Raw genomic sequence first — 18,301 nt, 5'->3', positions numbered from 1 at the left:
GCAAGTTGCTTTGCACACTCATCAAAACCTCTTTCATCGGGTGAAAGGAGTCTTGAGAAATATCCTAGTGGTCTACTCACAGATCCTACTTGTTGTAGCAGGACCGCTGATATAGACTCTGGGCCAGCATGGGCCTGAATGGCCATTTCACCTTCTGGGTGTGGAGTGGCTAGCACTGGGGCAGAGGAAAGATCTCTTTTCAGAGTAGAAAATGCCACTGCCTGTGTTTCTGGCCAGTATTTAATGAAGGGTCCTCACCTCTTAGTAGTTCATAAAGGGGCTTTGCTTTTGAAGCAAAATCTTCTATGAACTCCCTCATGAAGTTTGCAACCCCCAAGAACTTGTGTAAGTCTTGTAGAGTGCCAGGCTTGGGAAACTTGACCATTGCTTCAATACGGGCAGCCATTATACCTTTTGTCCCATGAGAAATCTTAACCCCTAGGAATATGACCTCTGACCTAGCAAGGTTTGCCTTATGAGGACTCAATTTGAGCCCTCCATGAAAAAGGAGGCCTAACAATTTCTGTAGAAGAGTTAAGTGCTCCTCCATAGTTTCTGTATGGAGGAGTAAATCATCCACATATTGCAATAGGCAATCTGGTTGTGAAAACACACCCAACACTGTTGCTAGTGCCTGATGAAAATATGTGGGACTACTGTGGAGTCCCTGGGGTAAATTTGTAATGGCAGTCTTCTGTCAATGATATTGAGAAGAAACCATTGGCTACATCAATGGTAGAGAATACTTGGCTTTTGCCATTTATTATTGCCATTATGTCTGGTGTTTCTGCAACTTGTGCTGACATTGGGGTGTACTTATTCAAAACTCTAAAAACAGCAGATTTGTATCTAACTCTGACTGAAACTCCTTATAATTAACTACAGAGGAACACAAGATAAATACACAGATTTATTGGGAAAAATGCATATTTAGAAACATTTCATGATCAGCTCAGTCGTTACATAATAGTCACATGATATATGCTCATGAATTGTGGACAGAAAATTAACTGTGAAGATCATTAACAGGCACATAGAAGAGTTTAGTTCACATCTGTATATTTCACTCACTATTTCTTTATTGCTATTTTTTATATTTCGCTAGTTTATATACCATATATGTTTTTTATATGCAATTAATAAAAGTTATATTTTGTCTATATGAAGTGCGCCATATACAGATCTTACTCCTCTCTAAAGGCTATGGGCCTGATTCAGAGCCACTCGCTGTTTGCGAGCGATTGCTCTGAATCAGTGCGGGGATTTTTTTTTTTTTCGTCTTCCAGGCCGCTCACTAAGCTGTGGGTGACTACCCACAGCTTTTGCAAGCGGCCTGGCGATGGTCGCGATTATCGCGACCATCGGGCTTGCGAGGAGACCCTGTGGTAGGGTCTGAGCTCTGGCAAGCCCGAGTGGACTTCCTGCTCTGATAGAGCAGGAAGCCCACTACTGACATCACGAGTGATGTTAGTAGGGCCGCCCACAAACGCCAGGCGTTCCTAAGCAGACACCCCCCCTCCCCGCTTACAAAACGGGACGAGCTGTCAATCAACATCAACAGCCGCCCCGTCTTGTAGCGAGATCCACTGCGACGGAGCTGCCGTCGCAGTACGGGTCTCGCGCATGCCGGAGGCAGCGCATGCGCAGTCGGGGCCATCGACCCGCTTGCAAGCGCTGTGCACTTGCGAGTGGGTTTGAATCAGGCCCTATATAAATTACCTATCTGTGGCAGTACCCCCAATAACCAGAAGGAAATTTAATGTGGATTCTGAGAATAATTAATTTTGGGGTCTCTTTGTAATAAACGGACATATTTCCTGTGCAATAAAATTTTTTTCTTCTTTTTGGACTGAGAGTTGTCACAGCACACACACATATATAATCTCTGCAATAACATCTGTAACCTCAGCACATATACATACCCATGTAGTCCCAGCACACATGCACACAACATGCAGTCTCAGCACACATACACACAGGGCCGCTTCTATGCATACGCATGGTACGCAGCTGAGTAGGGCGCCACATAGTGGAGGGCGCCTCAGCTGTGACCATGCGGGCCTCAGGCAGACTGTGTCTCTGTGACACAGCTGCACCGCGTGTGTAGTGCTGACCGGACGGAGTTCGGTCAGCACTACACAGTGACAAATACACAGACGCCGGCGCCGGCAGCAGTGTGTTTGTTTTAATTAGCAGCAAATGAGAGTCAGACAGACTCTCATTGGCTGCTGCGCCCACTGCCGGAGCCGGGCTGGAACTCACTCATGAGCTTCATCTCCATCAGTGGGTAGGGGGAGAGACGTCATGACGTCTCTCCCATAATGTAGAGTGGGCCAGCCCAGGAGGACGGATGGAGGATAGGATGGGGGCGGCGGGAGCAGGAGTCGGGGCAGGGATTCAGGTAAGTGTTGTTGTTTTTTAATTACGTCTCAGCACACATGCACACACCATGCACTCTCCGGACACATGCACACACCATGCAGTCTCCGGACACATGCACACACCATGCACTCTCCGGACACATGCACACACCATGCACTCTCCGGACACATGCACACACCATGCACTCTCCGGACACATGCACACACCATGCACTCTCCGGACACATGCACACACCATGCATTCTCCGGACACATGCACACACCATGCACTCTCCGGACACATGCACACACCATGCAGTCTCAGCACACATGCACACACCATGCAGTCTCCGGACACATGCACACACCATGCAGTCTCAGCACACATGCACACACCATGCAGTCTCAGCACACATGCACACACCATGCAGTCTCAGCACACATGCACACACCATGCACTCTCCGGATACATGCACACACCATGCAGTCTCAGCACACATGCACACACCATGCAGTCTCAGCACACATGTACGCAGACACACCATGCAGTCTCAGCACACATGCACACACACACCATGCAGTCTCAGTAAACAAACATAGACACATATGTAGACTCAGCACACATACATACAAGCACATACACATGTAGCCTCAGCACATGCATATACAGATGACAGAATTTAGCAGCAGGGGAAAACAGCAGCGTTGCTGGGGAGTTACTGTAGTCAGTACTTACCATCAGCGCTGCCGGATCTCTGCATACAGGAGAAGAGAGGTGGCCAGACGGGAGCCAGCTGTAGAGAGAGACCTGCCCTTGTATGTATTCACACCGCTTGTCCCTGCCACCGCTCCGCCACCGAATCCATCTGCCGCCCAGTATCCTTTGCATCAGCCAATGGACATTCCGCAGGGGCTGCTGGGAAATGTAGTCCCTTCCACCACTGTGACACTGGTCACAGAGGTGGAAGGGACTACATCTCCCAGCAGCCCTTGCGGAGCGTCCTTTGGCTGATGCAAAGGATGCCGGCAGTTCACATGACTGCTGTTAGGAAAGCAGGTGCACTAAGTGCAGGCTGCTATGTAAAGAGCGTCGTAGGAGACATAGGCAAGGGTAGGGGCGGATTGGCCGTTATCTTCAGTGGGATAAATCCCGGTGGGCCGATTGGTCTGTGGGGCTGCTTGTGATCTGTGGCCCTGCCCCCTCGAATCACGTCACAGACTGTCCCTGTGTTTGCATGACAGCAGCCTGTCACAGCTAGTAAAGTACCCAGGCTTTCCTTTTAAGTCACCACCCACCCAGGGAAGGTGCTGCTGTTCATCATACGCCAAACAACAAGCACCACAGAGGAGGAGCAGGTCCATGGCCAGCGGCGGTAAGTAAGTCACGGAGGAGGAGGGGAAGGCCATGTGGGTCGATGGTGGCCCAGGGCGCATGCGCATGACGGACCCGGCTCCATCGTGCGCATGCGCGAGACCCGGATAGCGACGGGCAAGCCGTCACTATGGGTCTCGCTACAAAGGGGGCGTGCTGTCGATGGTGAGTGACAGCACGCCCCCTTTGGTGGGCATGCCGGGGGCGTGGCTGCCCAGACGGAGGCGTTCCCATGGGAACTCCAACCGTCTGGGATCGGTCCCAATGACATCACAAGTGATGTCAATGGGAGTGCTCTCGGCTCTGATAGAGCTGAAAGCACTCCAGGGCTTTCGGTAACGAGACCCTAGCACAAGGGTCTCATTGCAAGCCCGATGGTCGCGATGGTCACTATAGCTGTGGGTGGTCACCCACAGATATCTAAAAATGAAGGACGGCCCTGATTCAGATTTAGCGCTCTGTCACAGCGTCCGGCTCTGAATCAGGACCTGTGTCAGTAAGTGGTGTAAGTACTGTCTGTGTCAGTAAGTAGTGTAAGTACTGTCTGTGTCAGTAAGTGGAGTCTATGGCTTTAAGTAGTGTAAGTACTGTCTCTGTCAGTAAGTGGTGTAAGTACTGTCTATGTCAGTAAGTGGTGTCTGTGTCTGTAAGTGGTGTAAGTACTGTCTGTGTCAGTAAGTGGTGTAAGTACTGTCTGTGTCAGTAAGTGGTGTCTGTAAATAGTATAAGTACTTTCTGTGTCAGTAAGTGGTGTATGTGTCTGTAAGTGGTGTAAGTACTGTATGTGTCAGTAAGTGGTATCTGTAAGTAGTGTAAGTACTGCCTGTGTCAGTAAGTGGTGTAAGTACTGCCTGTGTCAGTAAGTGGTGTCTGTAAGTGGTGTATGTACTGTCTGTGTCAGTAAGTGGTGTCTGTAAGTGGTGTAAGTATTGTCTGTGTCAGTAAGTGGTGTATGTGTCTGTAAGTGGTGTAAGTACTGTCTGTGTCAGCAAGTGGTGTATGTGTCTGTAAGTGGTGTAAGTACTGTCTGTGTCAGTAAGTGGTGTATGTGTCTGTAAGTGGTGTAAGTACTGTCTGTGTCAGTAAGTGGTGTCTGTAAGTGGTGTATGTACTGTCTGTGTCAGTAAGTGGTGTCTGTGTCAGTAAGTAGTGTAAGTACTGTCTGTGTCAGTAAGTGGTGTCTGTGTCAGTAAGTAGTGTAAGTACTGTCTGTGTCAGTAAGTGGTGTCTATGTCTGTAAGTGGTGTAAGTACTGTCTGTGTCAGTAAGTGGTGTCTGTGTCAGTAAGTAGTGTAAGTACTGTCTGTGTCAGTAAGTGGTGTCTGTGTCAGTAAGTAGTGTAAGTACTGTCTGTGTCAGTAAGTGGTGTCTATGTCTGTAAGTGGTGTAAGTACTGTCTGTGTCAGCAAGTAGTGTCTGTGTCAGTAAGTGGTATCTGTGTCTGTAAGTGGTGTAAGTACTGTCTGTGTCAGTAAGTGGTGTAAGTACTATCTGTGTCAGTAAGTATATATATACACACACTAACACACATATATACATACATTCATACATAGACACACATATGTATAAAAAATTACACCCCATTTTCGTATAGTATATGTTTGGAAGTAGCAGCAGAATTAAAGAAAAAGTAAGCTGACATACCACACCGCACTCTGGGGGTGAAGGCTCATGCTGCTGCGTTGCCCGTCATTGTGGCTCCAGTGTGGGGCTGCCAAAGAGGGTGTTTGCAGAGGTGGAGGGGTGCTGCAGTTGCTGTATGGCAACTCACTGTACACGGGGGCGGCACTTATTTCCTGCCCCCTGGCTGTGGACTGCCATGCTGCTCTTCTCAGGCCGCGGCTGCATGGAAGAGCCGGCGCTTGGGGCAGCATCACGCGTTGCAACGCCATTCATAAGCCTTGTACAGGACAGGACCGCCGAACCGGACTAAACAATGGCGGTAAGGGGGTGTTGGGCGGCTTCAATTTTTTTTGCTTATTTGCGGAACGAGGCGGACAGGCAGCCGTCCCGGAGCATTTCGTTTCTAAATTACTATTAGGTGCCAGGGCCCCATTTGGTGCACCTGAACCTCGGTGCACCAAAGGTGGGTCGATGATGTGCACTGCGCATGCGCACGATGGAGGGAGCTCCGTCGTGCGCATGCGCGAGACGCGACAAGCGAAGGACTTTCCTTCGCTCGTGTCTGATCAAAGGGGGCATGCTGCCGATGTTGATTGACAGCACGCCCCCTTTGGTAGGCCAAAGCCGGCCCCACTGACATCACTAGCCGGCCCCACTGACATCACTAGTGATGTCAGTGGGAGTGATTTTGGCTCTGATAGAGCCAAAATCACTCCTGGCCTTGCGGTTGAGAAACTCAACCGCAGGCTTCTGCTCGCACTGGCGATGGTCAAGACCATCGCGACCATCATCCTGCACGCTCGTATAGGCTGTGGGTGGTGACCCACAGCCTATACGAGCGTCCAGGAGGACGCTCCATATTTATGGAGGTGGGCCCTGATTCAGAGCGAGCGCTCTGGTCAGAGCGTCCGGCTCTGAATCAGGGCCATTGTCAGCAGATTTGCAGACCGTTACTAGTAAAATGATGGGCCTTTTCAAGATTGGAAGATCTGTGTTTGCTGCAATCAATCTGAAAATCACTGAAAAAGGGTATGCAATCGGGAAACCGGCTGACGTAAGCCCGACAGCCAGCTTCCCGACTGCTGTATCCCGGCGAGGGTTAAATGACAGGCATCTAAATCTAGACGCCTGTCATTTACCGATGCCGGGAGACCGGCGCCCGGCATCCCGATCAAAGTGATGCCGGGCGCCACTGCGGACAGCCGCAGGGGGGGAGGGTTAGGTTTAGGGCTCCCGGGGGGGATTTAGGATTAGGCATCCCCCTGGGAGGTTAGGGTTAGGGTAAGGGGAGGGAGGGTTAGGGTTAGGCACTCCCAGGGGGTCTTAGAGTTAGGCACCCCCACGGGGACTTAGGTTTAGGCGGCGGGGAAGGGGGGGTTAGGTTTAGGCACTTACAGGGGGGGATTAGGGTTAGGCAGTGGGGGGAAGGTTAGGGTTAGGCACGCCTAAGGATGGTTAGGGTTAGGGGGGTTAGGTTAGGTTAGTTGATACTTACCTGGGGACGATCGGATTTTCAGCTGTGTCGGCCTGCCGCTGTCGGGATTTGAACCGCCGGATTTATGTCCAGCGGTAATTCGTATGTATTCCCTGAAAAAGATCTGTAATGTATGGGTGCAGATTGCTAGATTGGGAAATCCTAAAATCGGGGAAATAAATCTTCAAATTGTTCAATTGTGGCTTTCAGATTGCTGATGGGTGGGGGCCTTTACTTGCAATATCTCACTCTACTCCCAAAGCTGAATCAGGCCCTGAGTTCATACTGAAAAATAGCACTGTTCATAATGGACCAAATCTTACTAATGATGTTGCTGATTATAGAATTTGCAAGGACTAGAGGAAAGGGGGGGGGGAAGGTGGGCATAATATTTTTTATTATTGTTTTTTTTAACAAATTTAACAATTTAACAAATTCAAAGCTGTTGACAACATTTTTTTGAAATATATAAGGACACACAGGGCGGTATCCACTTAGCAGCGTTAAAGTAGCGCTGCAAATTGATCGCGGAGGGGCTATCCTATTAGCCCCAAAGTGCCGTCCGACGCCGACACTTATAGTGAATATTTTTCGTGACCTGCTGTGTCCCGAAAATCGAATCCACAATAAGTACCATTTTTTCACCCCAAAGAAGGCAACAACACATAGGTCTGCGAGCTTATCGCGGACCCTATGTGTTTTCGTGAGAAATATCCTATTATTTTGTTTGAAATAATAGGATAGGGTGAAAATTCGTCGAAAAATGGGAATAATCGGCAAAATAATCCAAATTTTTCGGCGATTACGGGGATCAATCAGCATCCAAACAATGTTCAGGGCTAATTGGATACCGCCCATAGAATTGAAAATGAAAAAGCCACTTTATAGATCCTAAATAAATTTCCACTAAGGGTTAAAAAAAAAAAGGATAGCAAAAAGGTTGACTTTAGATATATAAAGAAGATTTGCACACAAATTGTTCTTCATAGTCAGGGTACACTTACAGACATAAATTATCCAAACAGATTTGCACGTCAACAGTACGTTACTAAAATACAATTTTTTTTATTTTTTTAATTAAAACAAGTCTTACGAACATCTTTCCAGACACAAACAGCTGTAGGCTGTCTGCTTGGACACGTTTGCGCATTCCCAGGTGAGTATGATCATGTGCTCTTACCCAGAACCACTGTTCTTCAGAACCTTGAGAAATCCGCCATATACTGCAAGCTGCAACAGGTTCCATGTAACCGCAAAGTGACATCTGAAAATGATAGTTTCCTGCTTAGTTTAGAGCTTCATTTTTTGGCATTGTGACCCAGAACAGATATATTGTATAGCACTCCTGGATTAAATGTCAAAAACTATTCTAAATATAAGATCCTACAGGAAAAATCTATCTATGTTCCTTTAGAAAAGACTATTAGAGGCAGAGACCCAGCACTGCAGTCCTGTGCAGGTCCAAACACAAATCTGCATTGAGGTGCAGACATCCAGAATCATGGCAATTCGCAAAAAGGGAGCGCCATATACCTTTGTACATATGCTCATATCTATTATATCGGACAATCTATTGTGATCCAACATATTCTAATCTAGCTATACTGCCCTTTTATACTCAACAATACATATGACTTGGTCTATTATTTACTCTGTGCAAAGATGTTAATAATTACAGGGCCTGATTCATTACGGATTGCTATATCGATCGCAGCTGCGATTACGCACGCAGGTCTGCTGCGAAAATATGCTAATCGCTGTAACCGCAAAGCTGTCGCACAGCCAGCATAGAGACGCACACTACCGCTATCTCACATCCATAATGCCTTACAGTTCTGCGTATACATCGGTAACATTGGCCCCCACAATTACAGCAGGTCTGACTCTACTCAGAAATTGCTAACCTCATTGCACGGAGTAAGTACTCAAGCTGCGTATGCAGGCGCAGCGGCTAATTTAAGCATGCCCATGTAACGGCGTTCAAATGGACAGGCGCACCTGCGTTTCTCCGACCACTTCCCCATCACCACCCCCAAATGCTCTCAGCCTGTCACTCACTCTGCGATTGCTTAGTATCTGCGCGAGTGATTGCAGTGCAATTGCAATGCTAACTCGTACATACTCACTTTGGTACATACGCATACGCAGTACACACCATCGGCCGATCTGCATATGCTGTTGCAGTTGCGATCCATGATGAATCAGGCCCATAGTTTGGACTTTTATATACAGATCCACATAGATTATTACATTTTTAAGAAAATCAATTGAGTTTATAGATTGAACTAGCTATTTAGTTCTTCACATTATGTTTTTTTTTTTTAGCTAGGGGGCTGACATCTCATTTTTACCTCTCAACAAGTGCAGAAGGGCTCATTCTTCTATTTCAAATTACTATTGCATTAAGGTGCCCAAATGCGGGTGCCCTGAGTTTCTGGTGTCAGGATGGGAGTGATCGGGTACTTTCAGTGCCCTTCTCCTGGCCATTGCAGCATTTCTGTAGAATAGGCCTGAGCACCAGTCAATGACATTATTATGCACTGCCTTTTCCCAGGCATCCAACGGCAACACACGCTCACCATTTCTGCAGTACATGAACAGTGACTCCTGTTTTTGTATCCCTGAACCCCCTGGGTGTGAAGGACCAGTGGGACTTGTTCTCAGCAATTTGGACGGTATAGATGGAAGATGAGGTCCCATTCGGCCTTAGCTCTGAATGGGATAAATAATCTCATCTCAAAAGACAAGATACTATTTAAGAGTGCAAATGCAAGAAGGTGCATTCATATGTCCACACACAATCTGCTCACACTCTCTGCAAGTTTTTGTTCCCCACAGATGCAACTATCTTAGTCCTCAAATCCATGCACTTACTGGTGCATTTGCACAATTTTCAAATCCTGTTTGAATCTATGGGTATCTATCAAGCAGTGAAAAGAGTGGAGAGGAGTGGAGAGGAGAAGTTGCCCATAGTTGCCCAGTGGAGAAGTTCCCCATAGTAACCAATCGGCTTTAATGTAGCATTTATCTAGTACAGGCTAGAAATTGTTAGGGAGAAGCTGATTTGTTGCTATGGAAAACTTGTTCACTGATCCAGTTCCTCATTCTTTTCACTAATACATCAACACCCATTCCTTTATCATAGCAATTACAGCAGTAATATACATACTGTTGCACATACATGTGATGGGGTTGGTACTGCTACTTCCCAGAACATTTTCTGTTTGTGTTTATCAATATGGGGACATGACAGAGTTCTATAAGAAAATCCCCACAGACCACTGGCATACTGTGTATTTAGGCTTGCCAAATCATCCCTTTAATTCGGGACACATGTGAATTACACAGGTTCTGTGGCTGATTAAAACCAGGTGAAATGGTGTAATTCATGTGTCCCAAATTACATGAATTATATGACAAGTCTATGTAAATGCCTGAGTGCAGGGTGAGCAGTGTAATGTCCCAAAGTCACTTTGCTGTGTTGGTGCCAGTTTGCTGTCCCCAGTATTCTTCCAGCACTTATTAGCTAGCTATAGTGTAAGCTCCACCTGCATCCACTCTCTGACACAAGCCCTTCTATAATATACTGTAACTGTGACAGTTATTCCATCACCAAGTATAACAATGACAGTTTTCAAGTGACAGGAGGAAACACTGAATGCACTTCACAATCCTATGGAGTAGATTCGCATATAGGGGGCTACTTATAAAGTAATTATGTTGCTTTTTTTGCATGTTTAAGGACAGAAATTAAGTATATCTTTAATGTATCAATATAGAAAGCAAGAGATATTAGAGCTATTTACTGCTTTTTGGTTGTCAGCCCTCGCAGGAGCCATCCCCTTTCTATGGGGACGGTATGTACAAGATCCACAAAGCGTAGCTTTAGGTATCTTGCATGTGTGGGCGTACGCCTTCTTCAGCACATTACCTTCAATGGGGCAGCAGATAAACCTTGTGATACCTCTCCAGTTGGCTGGAGTTGCTTGCAACGCCAGTTGTGATATACGCATTGTGCATTTGCAGCTGAACAGACACGCATGAACAATTGCCCAGACGGGGTCTGATCCTGGTACAATAGTGATCGCAAATTAGATCACTTTACTTTGTATTGATCGCCGGACATGGGCTTACATTGCCATGAGATACAGCTATACAAGCTTTCATAAATTTGCCCCTGAGTGACTGACACAGATGACCCCACAGGGCAACACAGGCCAAGTCCTATGTCCTGAATTATGTCTCATAGAAATTATGACTGTGCTGTAACCCACCTTCAGCACTCGTCAAATTTACAGCCAGTGATTAATGCATTAAGGCAATGGTTCCCAAATTGGGGTACCACATAGTGCTTGCCTGGGTGCCACTGGTTGGTGGTCCAGTATCAAATCAAATTATGATTAACGTGATGGGCAAATCCAGTGCTTGTGGCTGCCAATCATAAAATATGTGGACAAACAGAAGCGCATCCCTATCCACCACCACAGAACTGAACCTAAGGATGACAGATAGGCCCAATTTACTTACTTTATTTTATTTTATTTTTTTCATTTCTCAATATGAACATTTTTGCCTAGGGGTACAGTGAAAAAGTGCTGAAACTCTAGGGTGCCATGATTCATGAAACTTTGGGAACCATTGCATTAAAGGGTCTATTTGACATTAGTGGTACAGTAGGAGCATTACATATTCCTGAAAAACTCAGCAATACAAAATGCAATTGTGCCTGGATTTATCAATCAGGGCTTCTTCTGTGCCAAGGTTTTGTCAGAGTCACAGTATAAAGCTGTCTGCAAAGGGTTCCAGTGAAATGAACATGAGCACCAGCAGCCTCGCAATGCACACAGCCAATTGACCTACAGAGGATCCAACATACCTCCCACTGTCGCAGATATGTAATTACACCTCACAACAAATCGAGCAGACACCACAGTCCCCATAGCAGTCTATGGGGATGTGATAAATTGTGAAAATAGAGAGACCTAAAGGGAAATTTATCAGTGATTTATCTGAGGTGTCCCTGTTGTCAAATAAGTGGAAGCAGCAAAAAAGCCAGAAAATGAGGTGATCACTGTTTCATAAATAGACTCCTAAATAAAAAACAACTGTAATCCTTAAACACAAGCACAGTGAGCATTATACTTTACATCCCTTGTCAGAAAATCATTTTGCGCTTTTTAAAAAACAAACGGAAAAAGACCAACACTTTTTTTTAAAGCATCACATCAATCACATACATCAATTACAATAACTCAAATGTATACAAGAAAAATAGAAGAACAAAGCCATGTCCACATTGTGTACTAATTAACGGTGTAATAACAGACATAAATATAATCAAGAGCGTTCCTCATTTGCCCAAGGTAATCATCAAATCCGCTGTCAGTAACAAGTTCAATACCAGGTTCAGGTCCACATATCATTATCCCAGTGGCGTCCCTCCCCGCGGTGTCACCCAGTGTGGGGAGGATGCTGTGTGCGTGGCGCAGATGCGTGCCGCTGAAAAGGGGGAGTGGCCCCGTAGGAAGGGAGCGTGGTCACACAACTCGTACCCTCATGCTTCTTACTGTGAGGGGGGGTGCAGGAGGCACGGACCGCCCTAAGTGCAGTGCCGGCTCCCTCACAGTGTCAGAAGCCGAGTGCTGCACTTAATACTACAGTGCAGCACCCGGCTCCTGTCACTGAGGGGGAGTCTGCACCTTTGTGTCACCCCTTGATGGGTGACGCCCGGATGCGGCCCACACTCCCCTTGTGATGCCACTGCATTAACCCAATTATAGGAAATAGGAGGAATCTTGGGTTCAAAAAAGTCTTAGTCTAATATAAAATGTAACTATCCAGCACTATGGGGGATCTCCCAATAACAGTCTGGTCTCATACCATTTTGTATTTCTAAGAGAGTTCCTGATCTGCCCAAATAGAGAAGTACGCAGGTTTCCCAGGACTCCAAACATTTAGAAACTACTTTCTCTTTATCTAAAGTCGTCTCCAGCCAATCCATTTGAGAAATGAGGTGTCATTTCCCTTTGAAAAGGGTTAGAGAAGGTGGGAGATGGATAATCCATGCTTGCAGAATAGATATGTGGGCTGCCACACTAATTGCCAGCAACAACTTCCTACACTCTCTGGTGACACTTTGGCCGTCAGAGACAATTCCAAAAGTTACCCATTCCACAGTGAATGGTATTTAATTCACTAGATGTGCCATTGAATAATTCCGAACCTGTAACCAAAAATGCTGTATCAAAAGCATGCCCAAAAGCAATGAAAAAGATCTGCTTCTGGTGTGCGGCAGCATCAAACCTCATTGGCACTGCCTATGAGGTTAGTAATATGCTCTGTGAAATATGGTCAAGAACATTTCTTGATACTGTGCAGAGGAAAGCAGGCGGCATGAAGATAACAAGTTTTTAAGCAGTATAGGGCAGTTTAGTGCCAGAAAATCCGCTAACCATTGTTGCATTCCTGACTGGGTAACAGAATGGTCCATTGGTGACCTTAACAGGGAATAATGTTCAGAAATGGCTTTTCTGATGGCAGGTGGAGATCTCCATAAGCAGTCGTTGAAATGACAGAGTTAGCGTAGTGTTGCATTTGAAAATACGACCAAGGGCATCTTTGAAATATTGGAAAAATTAGTTTGGCCTGTGCGAATGTCACTGTTTTTTTAGCTGTAAGATCTATCACACAGCTGATATCTCTAAGACCCTCCCGCCAAAACACTGTGAAGGGAAATGTCCCTTCTCCATGCTGGAACGCATTATTGCCTATAAACATCAAAAATAAGTAATGGTGGGGATTCAGAGTAGCTGTACATCTCAATATGTGCCACAATCTGAACACTGACCAAAGCAAGGCGGTTATCCCTGTTACGAATAGCAGCACTTGGCACTTAACAAGGTATATTTATGATGCTTCATGCTAGTACCACCTTGTGAACAATATGGCCATATTAGGGCTCCATTTAAGAATACCGGAGTCATATTTGTTACTATTACTGTGATACTAAGTAACTGGCAGTATATTTTGTTCACTATCACCGTGATGGTAATAAATATGCCTTCAGTATATAACAAAATCTGGCGAGGGCCCATGCTGCCCCCCTCCTCGGCAGTGCCTTATCCTGTTTCACCGTCAGCCTACCACTGCCAGAAATGGGCTGCTGGTTAAAGCACATGGGTGACGGACGTATGCCCATACACCGGTGGAGACTCAGCAAAGGCTTTTGCTTGGTCCTCATTGTTGGCAATGGGGACTGTACCACCAATGCCATACATAGATGGCGTAAGCAGTACTGTCACAAACAGCAACAGACTGTGCTATACACAGAATGGATGCCATAACCCCTTTTGCGAGCACTACTGAGGTTATTGTACGTTCCTAAAGGAGTCCTTACCAATGAGCATACTTTTTTTGATAAACAGTTACAGTCCAGTTGTATCTGGTTGTAACTTTACAGGAAATACTTTGTAATGCACTGTAAACAGATTACATTTTTTGCAGTCATATTAAGGTGCACAGTAATATAATAGCCCCTGTCCCGTTCTCTTGTGTAGTTGTTTCCCGAAATTCTTCTGAGTCCCCTCAGTGGCTGTATCATCACTCAGCACTTTGCATGAAAAAGTTAAATGCAAACAAACTAGATAAAGGAGTTTCATCAAACACAACTTGCACTCACAACAGCTGGGCCTTGTACAGGATTCAAGAAAATAAATTCCATGCTAAGAGCAAGAAAGAGAGGGGTGAAGGGAAAAGAGGAGGTTTTATAGTTCCCAGTTGTTTCTGGGTCTGTGTGTGCAATCCACAAAGAGAGGCTGGATCAGGCAGAGCTGCTGAGACAGGATAGGGCAGAGCACAAAAAAAAAAGAAAAGGGCTGTAAGTTATTAGTGGGAGAGAAAGACTTTATGCAGATGTTGATTTGTTCATGACTATACACTGAGGAGTGATGTCACATCTCCACTGAGCAGCACAATAACAAGAGCAGGGGACGGGTAAACTGAAACACAGGTGACCCTGACCAGCAGCAACAACGCTCAGCTTAAGAGATGGGGATAATGCACAAATTTCTGTTATGTCAGCTCGTTATTCTGCACAGTAAGATTTTTCTTTATTACCCAATGTGTACGGAATGGAGGAATGTGTCTCATTTGTATAAGGTGAATTGAGAAGGTGAGGTCTTGCATTGAACAGATGCAACCTGTAGCTCTCCAGCTGTTGTAGAACTGTACATTGCACACTGGCTGGCAGAACATTTAGTCCAACAACCGCAGGAGACCAACCAGTTGGCAGAATTTGCCAGTGCAGGCGTAAGCAACCTGTAGCTATTTAAGTGTCGTGGAACTAATAGTTGCAGCATGCCCTGTCCGATGGACTTTTATTTCCACATCAGTGGAACAGAGGACCAAAGTGCAATAAATGATAAAATGTTGATGCTACTGTATTATACAGCACAATAGAGCAAAAGTTAATTTCTAGGTGGCTTGATGAGACACAAAGCACTTATTATAATAGGAGAGATGTAATGTAGAATTTATATATCATAATTCAGAAGGATAAAAAGGTAATTGTAGGAAACATTTGCATTTGTTTTAGGAGGTGGATTATGGTTTAGTATGGCTATTATGCTAATTTTGTGCAAAAGGGAAAAGTTTTTCTTAAGTTAGTGTACAGTATATCACATGAGTCTGCAAGTTGAAATGCCCAATTTCCTCAGGATTGTCTACTAGCTATTAATATGATTGTCGCCATGGGCTGTCTGCTTGTTGTTGCTGGGCTGCTGTGTGGAGGCATGTCATTCTTTCTCCAACTTGTATCATTTTTCTCTTGGTTCTACAATGTGTTTGCACAGCCATCAGCATTTGGCAGGAGTTTCCAACTTGCAGTTGGTACAGTTTGTGTAAGGATACAAAATTCTAAAGCAGGGCCAGGTTGAAACATTAGCTATTCTTTCATGTACACCAGGATTTTCCATGAAATACAGATGCCATTCTTATTTAAAGGTGCAGATAGCTCATCGCTTCATTTCAGAGTAGTGGAACTAAGTTTTTGTGAATGTTTTTGACATGTCAGCTGGTATTTATCCTTAATTATTGTTTTTATTTGGGATTTAACTTTTTGGTTGTTTTCTATTGCTCCCAACATTTTGCTGACTACTGAGAAGAATTTTCAGGTTAGTGTAAACAGACCCTTGCAGAGCAGGATGGGTACACGCAAACACTCACGTCAGACTTTTCTATATCAATTCATATATAATGTAAATTACTGTACATTGCTCTGAACACCACAAGGATCCACAATTCACCATGGATGCAAGATGTATATTATCATATTGCATCTGAATCATAGAAACAGTTTAGGGAACTACTGGAAGTGTTTATAGTGGTCAATACATCATACCATCTCATTTTTGTGGCCATAGAGGGTGATGTAAGAAGAGGTTGTAAGTACCAAATGTGCTATAATATCAGCGCTGTTTGAACCTCTGCACTTACATTGAACCTCTATGTATGAAAGCAGATAAGAGAAAAATCACTTTTTCTACGTTATCTGCAAACATCTAACAATTTCGCTGTCCCCATACTATTTATATAGCAAAAGAAAATAATTTAGATGTTCTTAAAAACGATAAGTGCACTTATATCGCTTATTATTTTTTCATATATCGGCAGGATTAAATGCCAACATGTGTATTATTATTCCGCAGACTGGGCAAATTCAGTGGGCATCTCAGAGTGCGCATGAGATTTTGCGATTTTTGCGCATGCGCAGTGGGGCCGGCGAGGAGGTAATACATAGCGCATCAGCACTGGGCTTATGCTCTGTGGGTCTTGCATGAATCGCCAGAGGAAGGAGGTGTGTAGATGTTTTTATCTTGGGGAGGGAGGGGGTGTTTTAATACTGTCGGTGCTGGGTATGGTGTAATGTGTGTGTATGTGGAGGGGTATATTCATAATATGTGTTATATGTGGGTCACTGATGGTCTCAGCATTATCTGGTGGTCACTGTGAAACATATCTGACTTATATACAGCCACCGCGACACTCCCTGATCTGGTGGTCACTGCAAACCTCTCTGCATTATATAGCACAGTGGTCTCAAACTCGGTCCTCAGGACCCCCACAGTTCACGTTTTGTAGGTCACCCAGCAGGAGCACAGGTGTAGTCATTACTCACTGACACATTTTAAAAGATCCACAGGTGGAGATAATTATTTCACTGGTGATCAGTGAGGAGACCTGGAAAACATGTACTGTTTGGGATCCTGAGGACCAAGTTTGAGAACCTGTGATAAAGCACATCACTGCGACGCTCCTTGATTTGACAGTCACCGTGAACCTCTCTGCATTATATGGCACATCACTGCGATGTTCCCTGCATAATGTGGCACATCACTGCAACGCTCCCTGATCTGGTGGTCACTGCAAACCTCTCTGCATTACATAGCAGGTCACCGTGATGCTCCTTGATCTGGTGATCACTGCAAGCCTCTCTGCATTATATGGCACATCACTGCGACACTCCCTGATCTGACGGTCATTGTGAACCTCTTTGCATTATCCAGCGGTCACTGTGATGTTCACTACTTTGTATGGTGATCACTGTAGTATTTTCTGCATTATATGGATGTCACTGTGATGTTCCTTGCTTCTTATGGCGGTCGCCGTAATATTCTCTGCATTACAATAGTGGTCACTGCAACGCTCACTGTATATTATATACTGGTTACTGCCCACTGTTTAAATCATCTTAAAGTCTCTCCTGCCTTATTCTAGAAAAATAAATGTTAGGTGAAATTAAAAAAAAATTCTTAAGGACAGGGTCTAGGTACAGCTATGTGTGTGACAGTGCGACTAGACAAAGGACATAGCTCTGTTATAGAGCCAGACCCAATTCCAGGATCTTGGCTATGCTGCTCATATTTACAATTTTTTGCTAAACTATTTTAAGTCCGTGAATGAGTAAAAACCTATTTCACACGTTCACTGCTGCTGCTATGGTTAGATGTGCTGAACTCTTGCTTGACTGTGGCCTATAAGGTCCCATATGAGGTTTTTAATTAATTAATATTTGCCGTTCTATCACCTTTGCACTTATCAATAAAAACATTACATGTGCTGCAGCTTCATAGTCTATGAGCATAATGCAGGTATTCTAACTTGGCTGTTTGCTTATTGTTCACTAACAAGTAGTAAAATACATTATTATTATTATTATTATTATTATTATTATTATTATGATGCCACATTTGTAATGTTTTTATTTATTTTTTAATTATAGAATTGGAATTTATTAACCATACTTTTTATAAATTATCTCATAGTTACCAGTCACTGCAATAGGCCCTATATTATATACCTGTTACTAAAATTGTGCCTGTATTATATATCTGTCACAAGAATTGTCCCTGTATTGTGTATTGTATATTGGTAAGTAGAATGGTTCCTGCATTGTATATCCGTCACTAGAGTGCT

At 44.7% G+C, this 18,301-nt stretch overlaps 1 protein-coding gene across 2 annotated transcripts in view; it reads left to right on the top strand.

The window, feature by feature from the left end:
• The first annotated feature begins 3,589 nt into the window (after window positions 1-3,589).
• MXRA8 (matrix remodeling associated 8) overlaps window positions 3,590-18,301 on the top strand; it is a 97,208-nt gene continuing 82,496 nt past the window's right edge. The window contains exon 1 of one of the 2 annotated variants that reach the window (XM_088482239.1): window positions 3,590-3,733. In XM_088482239.1, the coding sequence (XP_088338365.1) occupies window positions 3,721-3,733 (13 nt within the window). In that variant the 5' untranslated portion in view covers window positions 3,590-3,720. Of the gene's footprint in view, window positions 3,734-14,739; window positions 14,925-18,301 lie in introns of those variants that run through there. The other variant, XM_088482238.1, reaches the window with a different exon arrangement.

Source organism: Taudactylus pleione, unplaced genomic scaffold (assembly GCF_031769625.1).
Source record: "Taudactylus pleione unplaced genomic scaffold, aTauple2 ptg000284l, whole genome shotgun sequence".
Classification (NCBI taxonomy): domain Eukaryota; kingdom Metazoa; phylum Chordata; class Amphibia; order Anura; family Myobatrachidae; genus Taudactylus; species Taudactylus pleione.
The sequence above is the reverse complement of the archived record's forward strand: the minus strand, read 5'-3'. Positions and strand labels throughout refer to the sequence as shown.